This window comes from Triticum urartu, unplaced genomic scaffold (genome assembly GCF_003073215.2).
Source record: "Triticum urartu cultivar G1812 unplaced genomic scaffold, Tu2.1 TuUngrouped_contig_5699, whole genome shotgun sequence".
Classification (NCBI taxonomy): domain Eukaryota; kingdom Viridiplantae; phylum Streptophyta; class Magnoliopsida; order Poales; family Poaceae; genus Triticum; species Triticum urartu.
In genome coordinates, this window is record NW_024116394.1 from 1 (window position 1) to 12,412 (window position 12,412).

Below are 12,412 nucleotides of genomic sequence, written 5' to 3' on the forward strand. Positions count from 1 at the left end.
CGGAGTAGGCGGGCGGGGGGTTGTGGCCGCGGCGGGGTCAAGCGGTAACCGTTGGTTGGGGGAATTCTCTCTCCTGCCATGGGAGTGAAAAATATAGGATAGGGTCAGTGAAGTGTTTTCCCTATATTTTGGATCAAGGTGTTTTCCGCGTTGACTTTAAAAAAGTAGAGGGATAGGGAATCTGCTAGAGTGCAATTTTTACAGATTTGTCAGTTTTTAGGGATAAAAATTCTACTAGAGATGCTCTTATAATGTGTTACGCCCCTGGCTACCACCTGGGATCTAGACTGTCCCCACGGACCAACACTAGTTTTTCCTGCACACTTTGTGCTCACTCGTGCGCACCCGGAATTAACTTCCCGGGCAGTCACCCATTCTCAAAGTGCTCAAAGCCAAGCACGCGTAACTTTGAGATCCTTGAGAATGGGTTCCCAGAAAAGAATTCCTTGTTGATAATGTTATGTTTTGATAAATTGGGTTGGTTGGGCAAATTTAGAATAGCTATGCAAATTTAAAAAAGGACTTGTCCCGAATCTTGGACAAACACGCTTTGAAAGCTCATGGGCCTGAAAAGTGTGACCATTCCTTTACTGCCATGTTACATTTGGCACTTGCCAATACGGAACACAAGGCTATATACTGCCTCTGTCCCAAAATAAGTGACCGTGGTTTTAGTTCAAATTTGAAGTAAAACCACGTCATTATTTTGGGACTGAGGGAGTACATGATATGCGGTTGCTTTTACTTTCCGATATAGGCACCAAAGCCATCAATATTCAATACTCAGTGCATAATATTGTAACCTCTAATGCACAGGTAAAACATGATATGCAGTTGCTTTTACTTTTCGATATAGGCACCATAGCCATCAATATTCAATACTCACTGCATAGTATTGTAACCTCTAATGCAGGTAAAACAATGGTTGCTCGGATTCTTGGAAAGCTCCTACATATGATTGGGATTCTCCCTACTGACAAAGTTACTGAAGTTCAGCGAACTGATCTTGTTGGAGAATTTGTGGGGCATACTGGACCAAAGACGAGGCGGAAGGTTTTATTGATATTTTCTCTTCAGTTTTGACACCCTGCTGTACCTACATTGACGTGCACAAAATTCTATTGCTGATTTGCAAGTATTAGTATTGAAAGCTCAATTCTGTTCTGTGCTATTCCTAGTGATTTTAGCAGTTTAAGTATTTATTTCTCCTAATATTGGTGCTTAGGTATTCAGTTCTTATGTTTGGTTTTCGTAGGACATTCAGTATATTAATTAACAGTGAAATGAGTTTTATATGTGAATTAAATATAATAGGCTTTTCCCCTCCATAGTGTTATAATGTTTAGTGGTGTTTTCTCTCTGCTTAATACGTTATCATTGTAATTGTGCCTGCATTCTTACAGATAAAAGATGCCGAGGGAGGGATTCTGTTTGTGGATGAAGCTTACAGGTTGATACCAACGCAAAAATCGGATGATAAGGATTATGGTTTGGAGGCACTGGAGGAGATAATGTCTGTAATGGACAGTGGCAAAGTAGTTGTCATATTTGCTGGGTACTGCGAGCAAATGAAGCGTGTCATTGCCTCGAACGACGGTTTCTGTAGGAGGGTCACGATGTTCTTTGATTTTGATGATTTCACCACGACAGAATTAGCGGAGATATTGCTTCTGAAGATGAATAGCCTGACTGACACAAGTTTGCTTTACGGGTTCAGGCTGCACCGGAGCTGCACCAGAGGTGCCGTTGGAGAGCTGATTGCCAGGGAGACCACTGAGGAGTGGCTTAAACAGATGAACGGAGGTCTGGTAGACACACTGCTTGTCAATGCACGTGAAAACTTGGATCTTCGTCTTGATTTCAGTTGCAATGACGCTGAGACCATAATCACAATCACATTGGAAGACCTGGAAGCAGGCCTAAGGCAGATATCAAGACAGAGACATTTGCGGTGACCTACAATCAGGAACATTCTTTTCTTGACAAACCAAGTTACAGGTTCAGGAGTTTTGATAGAAGTGACTGATTCCGCTTCGGGTACTATGTCTGGTGTATCTGTTCCAATTGGTAGGTTGCTGCCCTTCTGCAATAGTAGCACTGGTACGCATGTATTTTTTTTTTTTGAAAAACACAGATCTTTATTCATTTGTAATAACAAGTACATCGTTTATGAGGAGAGGTACAATTTCGCTCAAAGGCTCCTCAAACCAGTTTAAAGTTGTAGAAAATTTAGCTACTTTAGCAAGTTCATGTGCAACCCTATTGGCTTCCCTATTATAGTGCCCGAATCTAGTGATGGGAAAATCACAAGCCAAAAAATAACAATCGTCAAATACTGCTGCCGCTATACTTGCCAACCATCCTCTATTATTCATGGTTTCGATGGCCTCCAAGTTATCTGAGTTATCTAAGCGCCAAAGCTTCAGTGACATCCGTGCACCAATCAATTCTTCAATCCACCCCTATGATGAATTTCCCTTTATCATCCCTCAACACAATACCCGCCTAAGCAGGCCATGATCAAAAGAGGCATCCACATTAAGTTTTACCAACCCTCTTGAGGTTGGATCCAACACTCTTTTTATAGTAGCCTTTGGTATGTAGCCACATAGTTTACGTAATAGCACAAATCCCCATAGAGATCTAGTTAGCATCTTGGGTTTTCTCTTTATGGACCGATTTTTGCCTCTCCCACTATAAGTACCAAGTTGTAATCACAATCATCTCACGAACATTCGAAATACCCAAGATAGAGAGCTCCTGTTCATGCATAGAAAGAAAGAAAAAAAAAATTCAAGAACTGCCTCACCAGCATAATCAACCTCGCATGCTCTTTTAATGACCTGATCCAGTCCCAGCACTCTCCAAACCTCCTTTGCTTTCTCACATTGAAATAACATATGCTTTGTATCTTCTGATCCAAAGGGACAAGCAGGAACTGGGGGTAACTTTTATGTGTCTATTTGCTAAAGTAACTCTACACGGGAGGGTGGCATGCTCTTTTAATGACTTGATCCAGTCCCAACACTCTCAGACACCTCCTTTGCTTTCTCACATTGAAATAACATATGATCTGTATCTTCTGATCCAAAGGAACAAGTAGGAACTGGGGTAACTTTTATGTGTTTATTTGCTAAAGTAACTCTACACTGGAGGGTGCCATGCAGCGTTCGCCAAATGAAAAAAATTTACGTTTGAAGGACAAGATAACTTCCAAATCCCGCTCCAAATAGGATTAATAGTCATATGTCCCATCTCACCGATTCTTCTCAGTTTTTCCCCGTGTTGGTGTTCCCATTGGACTACATAGGCTGATCGAACAGAAAACATTCCATTCTTTGAATAGCTTCAAGCGACAAAGTCCAACATGTCATGTTGGGGCAAAGGAATTGCAAGATCAGATTTTCGTCCCAATTACTAGTAACTGGATCAATTAAATCAGATACCTTTGAGATCAATTTACTCCCTCTAGGCTTTTCTATTTGCACAGTTTGGGATTCAAGCATCTTTCCAATATCAATATTATGACCATTTCCAATACGCCAAATATAATCGTGATTTAGACAATTAACCCCGCCATAATACTTTGCGAAGTAAAAGAGGATCCTTCTTCAGTTTTGTATCCAATAAATCACCGTTTGGGAAATATTTAGCTCCCACTACGATCGCACATAAGGATTTTGGATTCTCAAGAATACGCCACTCCCCTTGATTTTTTGGGTACACACATTTTTCACCAAGTCATCCAATGTATCCGTTTTTGATTGTCCTCATCCCCCACAAAAATTGAGACATCGCATCGTGATTCCCTTGCATATTTTTTTGGGAATTTTAAAGACGGACATCACATAGGTGGGGATCGCTTGTACAACAGATTTCAGGAGGATTTCCTTCCCTCCCGAGGATAAAAGTTGTTCTTTCCATCCATTTATCTTCATGACGATACGGTCAATCAAATACTGAAAACAGTCAGAGTTGTCCATACCCACATTAGCTGGTAACCCCAAATATTTATTGTTCAGAGCTTCAGTCATAATATTAAGAGTGGTGTAAAGTTGCTCCCTAATCTCCACTTTCATATTGGGACTGAGAAATATGCTTGATATCAACACTGACCAACTTCCCAGATGTTGTACAATATGAATCCAAAATAACTTTCAAAGCTTCGGGATTCTGAACATTTGCCTTCATCAGGATAAATGAGTCATCCGCAAAAAGAAGGTTCGTAATAGATGGAGCCTCCCTACATACCTTGACGCCTTCAATTTTTCCATTCTCCTCCGCATGTGACAAAAGAGCGGTCACCCCCTTAGTACATAGCAAAAATAAATAGGGAGATAATGGGTCTTCTTGTCGTAAACCTTTGTATGGCTTAAAACTCTCAGTTTCTTCCGTATTAAACCTAACCCGGTATTCAACAGTGGAAACACACTGCATAATAAAATTGATCAAACTCTCTTGGAAGCCTAATACCAACGGAAAACCTACTCAACCCAGTCATAAGCTTTATGCATATCTAGTTTGATAGCACAGATCCTTCCTTTCCATCCCTCTTATTTTTTATTTTGTGAAAACATTCATAGGCCACTAAAATATTATCAGTAATCATTCTTCCAGGCACAAAAGCATTCTGTGTCGGCCGATGATTTCTGGAAGAAAAACCTTCAAGCGAACGGCCACCATTTTGAAAGTAACCTTGTACACAACATTACAAAGGCTAATTGGTCTAAACAGAGTTACCTTATTCGGTGAGTTACCTTCAGGGTCATCACTATCGCAGTATCATATATTCACCGCTTGCAAAACTTCTTGAACAAGATCATCCCCAAGCATAGGCCAAAATATTTTGTAAAAAATAGCATGAAGCCCGTCAAGGGCCAGGGGCCTTTAAATCTCCAGTATCAAAAAGAGCTTTACGGACATCATCGCCGTATAAGGCGCCAGAAGGGCATGATTCATCTCATGTGACACTTTTTTCCTAACGGGAGATAGAACATCCATATTCGGTTGCAACACTTCAGAGGTAAAAAGGTTTCAGAAATAGCCCTTGATATGATCCTTTAACTCCGCTCTTTGTTGCCAAACCCTAGAATCATCAAGAAGTTTTTTTTAATGTTGTTCCTTTTCTTTCTCGCCGTTGCAGCATTATGAAAAAAAGAGATGTATTACGGTCCCCATGCATCAACCAATTAGCTCTTCCTCTTTGTAGCCAAAAAATCTCCTCTTGATCTAACAAATTCTCAATCAAAACGAGAACTTCCTTTTGGCGAGAGCGAGATTCCGCATTCATACGTCCCCGCCTCAATTTTTCTGGTTCTTTTTTTTTAATTTACTAATTCTTTGCTTTGGTCCTTTTAGAGTCTCTCGGGCCCAAGTGTGTAAATCAGCCTGAACCGCCCGGTGTACATGCAACAAGTGACGGGCCAACACCCGCTAGTTTGGCTTTTCCCCATACTGTTCGCACAATTTCTCCAACTGTCTCCTCTTTGAGTCATCTAGCCTCAAATTGCTTCACAAGGCCTTTTGGGCTATTAAAAATATCCCATCAAGTAGAAACATGTGTACAAACATCCAATTCAACACGAACAGTTTATAGATGCTAGAAATTGATCCCTGAATCTCCTGCACATGCAGAGGGGAGCAGGGATTTGCTTATGTGGCAGAGCTCGTTGCTTAAAACAAAGATGAATATATTTTAGTGGTGTGCTTTTCTGGTCAATGTCACAAATAAGGTACACAATATCTTCCCCTAAAAACATTATTGGCAGTTCCCATATAGAAATGAAAAGTTTACTCCCCCTCAAGCATAAAAACACAAGCCATGGCTAGCCGAATTCACGGGTGCCTTCCAAACAATCAAGTTTCCAGGGGGAGTTTATTTTATTATATATTTCTTTATTTTTATCTATTTAAGATATTGGGAATCCCAATTATCAGCCCATCTCATGCAAGGACAAGTGAATAAACACTCATCATGAGAATAACCCATTTACTATGAAAAATACTGACCGCCCCGTTGCTCCATGAGTGGTACGGACACACAAAACATATGTTTATTTAAAGATTTTAGAGATGCCACATGCAAATTTACTTGAAACGGTAGGGTAATACCGTATACAGGTAGGTATGGTAGAAACTTATGGAAGAAACTTGGCTCAAGGATTTTGGATGCATAAACAATATTCTGGCTTAGTACATAAATTTTTCCCAGCAAGATTATAAACAAGCACCACATATTGGAGGATCCATAACAATATAACTTCTACACAAATATACCCAACCATAACTCATTACGTTGTCTTTCTTGTCCAACTTCAACTTATTCGATCAAGTTTGAAAATAATTATGGGTATTCACAATTACAGATGTCTAAGATAATATATTTTCGGTCAAGTTTGAAAATAATTATGGGTATTCACAATTACAGATGTCCAAGATAATATATTTGTATGTGAAAGTTCTCTTATACTAATCATTCATGAATTGCTTGTATGACCAATATTGTGATTGTCAAACTTCAATAGATTTTACTTTATAAACCTAATGTGAAAACATATGTAACATGTAGAATTTCATATTTATGATAGTCAATTCATTCAACAGTTCACTCTTAAGATATAAATGAAGCATGAGAGTGAATGACAAACTACTCAAAAAAAATATAAGTGAAGATCAACAAGTAGTTAAACAATTGAGTAGCTATGTAAAGACTCTCCAAATCAAAATTTCAGATCTAGGTATTTTATCCAAACAACAAACAAATATAAAAGGGCACTCCAGGGTTTCTTATGTCCAGAAAAATCTTTAAAAAGTTTCATGACATTTGGACTTTGTTTGGTACTGATTTTCTGGAAAATCAAAAGTGGGCAAAAAAACAACAACTGACACTTGACACTAGGTTAATAGGTTAGTCCCAAAAAATGATATATAATTGCATATAAAGCATCCAAGATTGATACTATAATAGCATGGAACAATAAAAATTATAGATACGTTGGAGATGTATCAATCATCCCCAAACTTCATTCCTGCCTGCTCATCCTCGAGTAGGTAAAATGGTAAAAACAGAATGTTCGATGTGGAATGCTACCTGACATGTTGATCATGTAATCTTTCTTTTGTGGCATGAACATTTAGATCCGAATGATCCAAAGCAATAGTCTATAATTTAACATAAAGACATCAATATTCAGGCATACCAAGAAACAATCATGTCTTTATAAATATCAATGCTAAAGAACGCTATCCCTACAAAATCATATAGCCTTGTCATGCTCCAACTTCTTAACACAAAGTATAAATCATGCACTACCCCGGTGCCAGCCAAGCAATTGTTCATACTTCTTAACGCGCTTCAGTTTTTTCAACCCCCACGCAATACATAAGCGCAAGCCTTGGATATAACACTATGGATGGAACATAGTATGGTGGTAGAGATTATATGGAGAAGACAAAAAAAGGAGAAAGTCGCACATCGACGAGGCTAATCAACGGGCTATGAAGATGCCCATCAATTGATGTCAATGCAAGGAGTAGGGATTGCCATGCAACATATGTACTAAGAGCTATAAGTGTATGAAAGCTCAAAAAGAAAACTAAGTGGGTAGGCATCCAATTTGCTTGCTCTAGAAGACCTCAGGCATTTGAGGAAGTCCATTATCGGAATATACAAGCCAAGTTCTATAATGAAAAATTACCACTAGTTATTTGAAAGTGACTACATGGGAGACTCTCCATATGAAAAACATTGTGCTATGTTGAAGCACATGTGTGAAAAAAGATAGTAACATTGCCGCTTCTCTCTTTTCTCTCATTTTTCTCATTTTTTCTTTTTCCTTTTCTTTTCTTTGATGGGCTCTTTTTGGCCACTTTTTTCTAGGCTCTCTTTGGTCCTTTTTTTTATTTCCTCACTTGGGACAATGCACTAACAATGAATAATGGTGATCATCACACTTCTATTTACTTACACTACTGCAGGATGGTCCAAACGCGACAATATAACTAGAGATCCTTCGACGAAACTGTGTGTGGTGCATTAATTGCAAACAATGATGTAATTAAACCGTCAAAAAAGATACAAAACATTTGCGATGGAGACATCAAACAAGATTCAGATTATAAATGCGTGTGCGATGAGTGGCATACAGTTCACTCGAATGAACTGTTTGCGATGAGCATAATAGCAGAAAAGGTCAGACAACTGAAGGTGTGTGCGATATACAACATATAGTTCACTCAGATGATGTTTGTGATTAGGCAACACAATAGAAACGATCGGCCAGATCAAGGTGTGTGCGATATACGACATACAGTTCACTTGGATGAACTGTTTTCGATTAGGCAACACAACAGAAACGGGTCAACTTAACAAGATGTGTGTGATACACGACAAATAGGTCAGTAATCAAAAATGTGTGGGAAGACCGATAACAACACAGATGATTCCTATTCACAAGACGTGTGTGTTGTGGGCAAACGCTTGTTGGTATACAATTGTGAGCAATTGGTGAAATCATCACCGACGGGTTCCACTGTGTAGTCTGTGTGCGATGTGATTTGCTCTGTATGCACAATATATACGCTCTATCTACAGAACATCAACATATATACTTATGAGAACATGATTGCATGAACAAATTAAGCATATAATCACATAAGTGACTGGACACATAACATTTGCACACATCAAAGTAAGCAATTACATGCATACTCAACTAGGAGACTCGAGCATCTAATCATCTACTTCTTGTTGTGACGACGCTTGCCATTGCTCTGCTTCTGGCTGGATCCTTGGCCATTTTGGGGAAGGAGGCACTTCGTCATGTCAACGATTTGCTTGTATATCTTGTAGCTCGTGTATGCCTCCTTGGCCGCGTACATGACGTGAGCTTTGTCGAGTTTCTCCATCCAGGCCGAGTGCCATGCACACTTGTCCTTGTTGCAGGAATCCTTCTTGTCTCTATAGTAGGGGTCGATGTTGGCCTCGGCGAGGTGAACCAGTGAGTCCTTCTCATACTTCTTGCTGCCCCAGATCTTGTATTGGCCTTGGATGTCGACAAGATTCTGGCAGGCGATGCCCGAATTCTTGAGTACCTTTACATTATTGGTGATGTCCATCGTAGCGAACATGTATTGGGGGCTGTTGGCAAACCTGGTGAAACGCTCGCAAGGACTTGTGGCCAGGCAGTAGTGGTAGACGAGGACGTGATTACGCACAAGCACGGGTGTACTTGAGGTCGAACCCGACCATCTTGTACTTCTCCTCAGCAAGCAACAACTCCATGGTGTGGATGGAGTGTTCCACCCAGACCGGGTTGTTGGTGTACACCACTGAGAGCTTCGTGAACCTTCTGTGGGTGTCCACCACGGCATGCATGGTGAATTGCTGCTCGTCATCGGCAGCCGCTCGGAGCGTCATTGGAGCCGCGCATGATACCCTCAAGAATTTGTCTTGGTGGGTGTGCTTCTTGCAATACTGGGGCGTGATCGAAAGGTTGAAGAGACACAAGGGTTAAATGGCCACTATAATAAAATGGGGTCGATTGGCCTGTAATCGTCACGTCTTGTCACCGCGTTCACAGCGAAGGATTCCAGTGCATGCTTGAGCACCCCACAGGCGTTTCGTTTGACCACGCATGGGCTCGAAGAGGTGCCAGATGTATAGTTGGCGAGCCTGTTCCCGCGCAACCGCCCAGGTTACCACGCGCAACCGCACAGGCTTCCCGCTCAGCTAGTTTGGCCACACATCGGCTAGAAGAGGGATAAATCGTGGACGTTTATTGGCAAAAAGCTTTGGAAAAATGAAGTGTGCGGAACTACTTCGAGCATAAGTTTAACAGTGGGTGGTGAGGTCAAAGTTACATAGAAGGGTAATGATGCACACTCGAGTGCGATAATTAATTCTATGCTTTACAGGGCACATAGTTGAAGAAACCAATTGTGTGCAATAATGTTGAAGATTGCAGTCGAGTAAGCTATACAGATCATTTGCAATGAGATCGACAAGGGAAACACACTCGCGAATGGTAAATAAAATCTAAGTGCATTGCATATTAAGGTCAAAATAGTACTACTAATACACGAGTCTCGTACGATGCCATTTCAACGACTGTACCACAAAATCCAAAAATATTACAACGTTCAAATTCCAAAGTTATATGGCTCAAATTTGAAAATTACAAGGTTCAAACTCATATTAGAAATGAAATTCAGCTCATGCAGCTGCAGACGCTCGCGCTGATCAGCTGAACATGAACATAAGAGAGGTTCAAACTGATATTACCACTTGTAAGGCTTGTTTCGAAACCTCATCATTTCTGCAAACGGATCAACCATTGACAAGTCATGTATGGGCTTGACATAATGACTTCCGATTACTCTGTCAACTGAAGTTCCAAAATGTAATCCAGCTTCTTCGGAGCCTTTTCCATTCTTCCGCAGCTACCAGCACTGATCAACAAACCATTCTTTTTTGCAAAGTAAATGTAGGGTAAACCTCATTACCTTTAGCACCCTTGCTCTGACAACAAAGAACCTTGCGAATATAATATCCGGTAAGCTACCTCGGTAGGAGTTCAAAGTTACTTATGAGAGATGCAGATCAAGGCATTTGATGTGATTGTTATATTGTATCACATTATCCACCACCGGGCTAATCTTATCTACAAAAGAAGAGAACGTATTAGTGCCTACATTTAGTTTTGAACACTTACATGCCTATTTGGTTTGCATGATTTCCAAAGTATACTAATAGAGTGACGTGCCATCTTCGATCCTACATGATTAATGATGCGGAGCATCCCAAGGTCATCCCCATGGACCTACCTACGTCTCCCACGACACCACTTGGACCAATGACAAGAGCATGAGCAAAGGCTATCGAAGATAAGGTGAACTCGCTCCTTTCCGAATTACCACTTTCTATGCATGAGACATGGCTGCTACCTCAAGCGGAAACACCATGTGTGATCATGTACTTGGGAGAAGGCCAAGGAGCAGCTACATCCAACGGGTAAGACGACGAGGACGCCAAGTATGAGGAACAAGAAAAGTGCTGCAAATGAAGCTACAGCCACCGGACGTCTGCTCCAGACCGGACGTCCGGCCCCTGAAGGTCACGCCAGCCCAAGGAAATCAGGCCAACAAAAGCTACAGCGGCCGGACGTCCGACCAGGACCAGAGGACCGACATCTCCCAGGCCTCGGACAACCGAGCCTCTCCGGACGACCGTCGCCACACCAACAGAGCGAAAATACTGGAAGTCCGAGGAAGACCGGACGACCGGCGACCGGACTCCTACGGACGTCCGATGCCACGGCGACAGAACATAATTTACAAAAGTCCGAAGATCTACGGACGTCCGGACCATCCCGAGCCTCCGAACGTCCGACGCCCACCACACGTCCGACCCCTGGCTATGTCCAGTTGCGGGCTGAGGCCCATGTACCCCTTCACTTTACCCCCTTTTGTACTACGACTATAAATAGACCTCTCCCTCCTCCTAGCTAGGGTAGCGTTGTGATAGCTCATTTGTGAGATAGAGCCTCGATCATCCATACGGATCAACTCCTCGAGAGAGACCGCGACCCCTCTACGGAGAAGATCCCCTTGGATTCAAGACCCCCTTTTTGGGTGGCCCCATCAAGACCTCCTTTGGAGAAGACCGGTTACCTTATGTATCGTCCCGTGTTGACTTTGGATCATGTGATCTCTTTTGTGTTCGAGGACCTAGCATATGTGTGATCATTCTTGTTGGTTTGAGCGATTCTCTCGTGTTCCCCCTTGTGCTTCCCCTCGTGTTTCTCCTCGTGTTTCTCCTCGTGTTCTTCATGTTCATCGCGGGATCCGCTTCTTTCGTGAAAGATCGGCCGAATAGGGTTCCACTCTACATCATCTTGGTATCATGAGCCACGTTGATCACGATTTCGGAGCCTCCCCGTCGTGTTTTCTAGCCTCATTTTGTTGATTTTGTCCTAAATTCGAAAATTCCCCACAAAAATAGCCCCAATTTTTTTTTGTGATTTGTTGGTGTGATGAAATTTTGTTGGATTTGATCCATTGATTTGCTTTGCTTTGAATGGATCTAGCTTTTCCCTTTCGTCTCCACCTTTTTCATCCACAAACTCGCCCGAATTCGACGGATTTCGACCTCTCCTCGAAGAACCCTAGCAGTTCATCCCGTGCTCGAAATCGCACAGGCACCGGACGTCCGACAGCTTCCGGACGTCCGACGACCGGGCGACCACAATTCCCCTGACGTCCGTAATTTCCTGATGAAACTGAATTTTTCTCCCCTCGAAAATTTTCAGCCACCGCCCCACTTCCGCATACGCATTCCCATACCACCACCACTTGCCGCAACCACCTTACGTTGACCCGCTACACTCTTCGACATGATTTTGACACATTTTGG

At 41.8% G+C, this 12,412-nt stretch overlaps 1 protein-coding gene across 1 annotated transcript; it reads left to right on the forward strand.

Annotated features, from left to right (window-relative positions):
- Positions 1 to 28: 28 nt before the first annotated feature.
- Positions 29 to 2,196, forward strand: LOC125529572 (protein CbxX, chromosomal-like). The gene is made up of 2 exons (XM_048693976.1): positions 29 to 1,053; positions 1,404 to 2,196. The coding sequence occupies exons 1-2, from the start codon at positions 730 to 732 to the stop codon at positions 1,953 to 1,955; spliced, it is 876 nt and encodes a 291-aa protein (XP_048549933.1). The 5' UTR covers positions 29 to 729; the 3' UTR covers positions 1,956 to 2,196.
- The last annotated feature ends 10,216 nt before the right edge of the window (positions 2,197 to 12,412 follow it).

What these genes read in the sequence shown, in the direction of transcription:
- LOC125529572 (XM_048693976.1), top strand. Translation starts at nt 730, where the DNA reads ATGCGGTTGCTTTTACTTTCCGATATAGGCACCAAAGCCATCAATATT. An exon ending in GACCAAAGACGAGGCGGAAG is followed by an intron (nt 1,054 to 1,403) that starts GTTTTATTGATA and finishes GCATTCTTACAG; the next exon opens with ATAAAAGATGCCGAGGGAGG.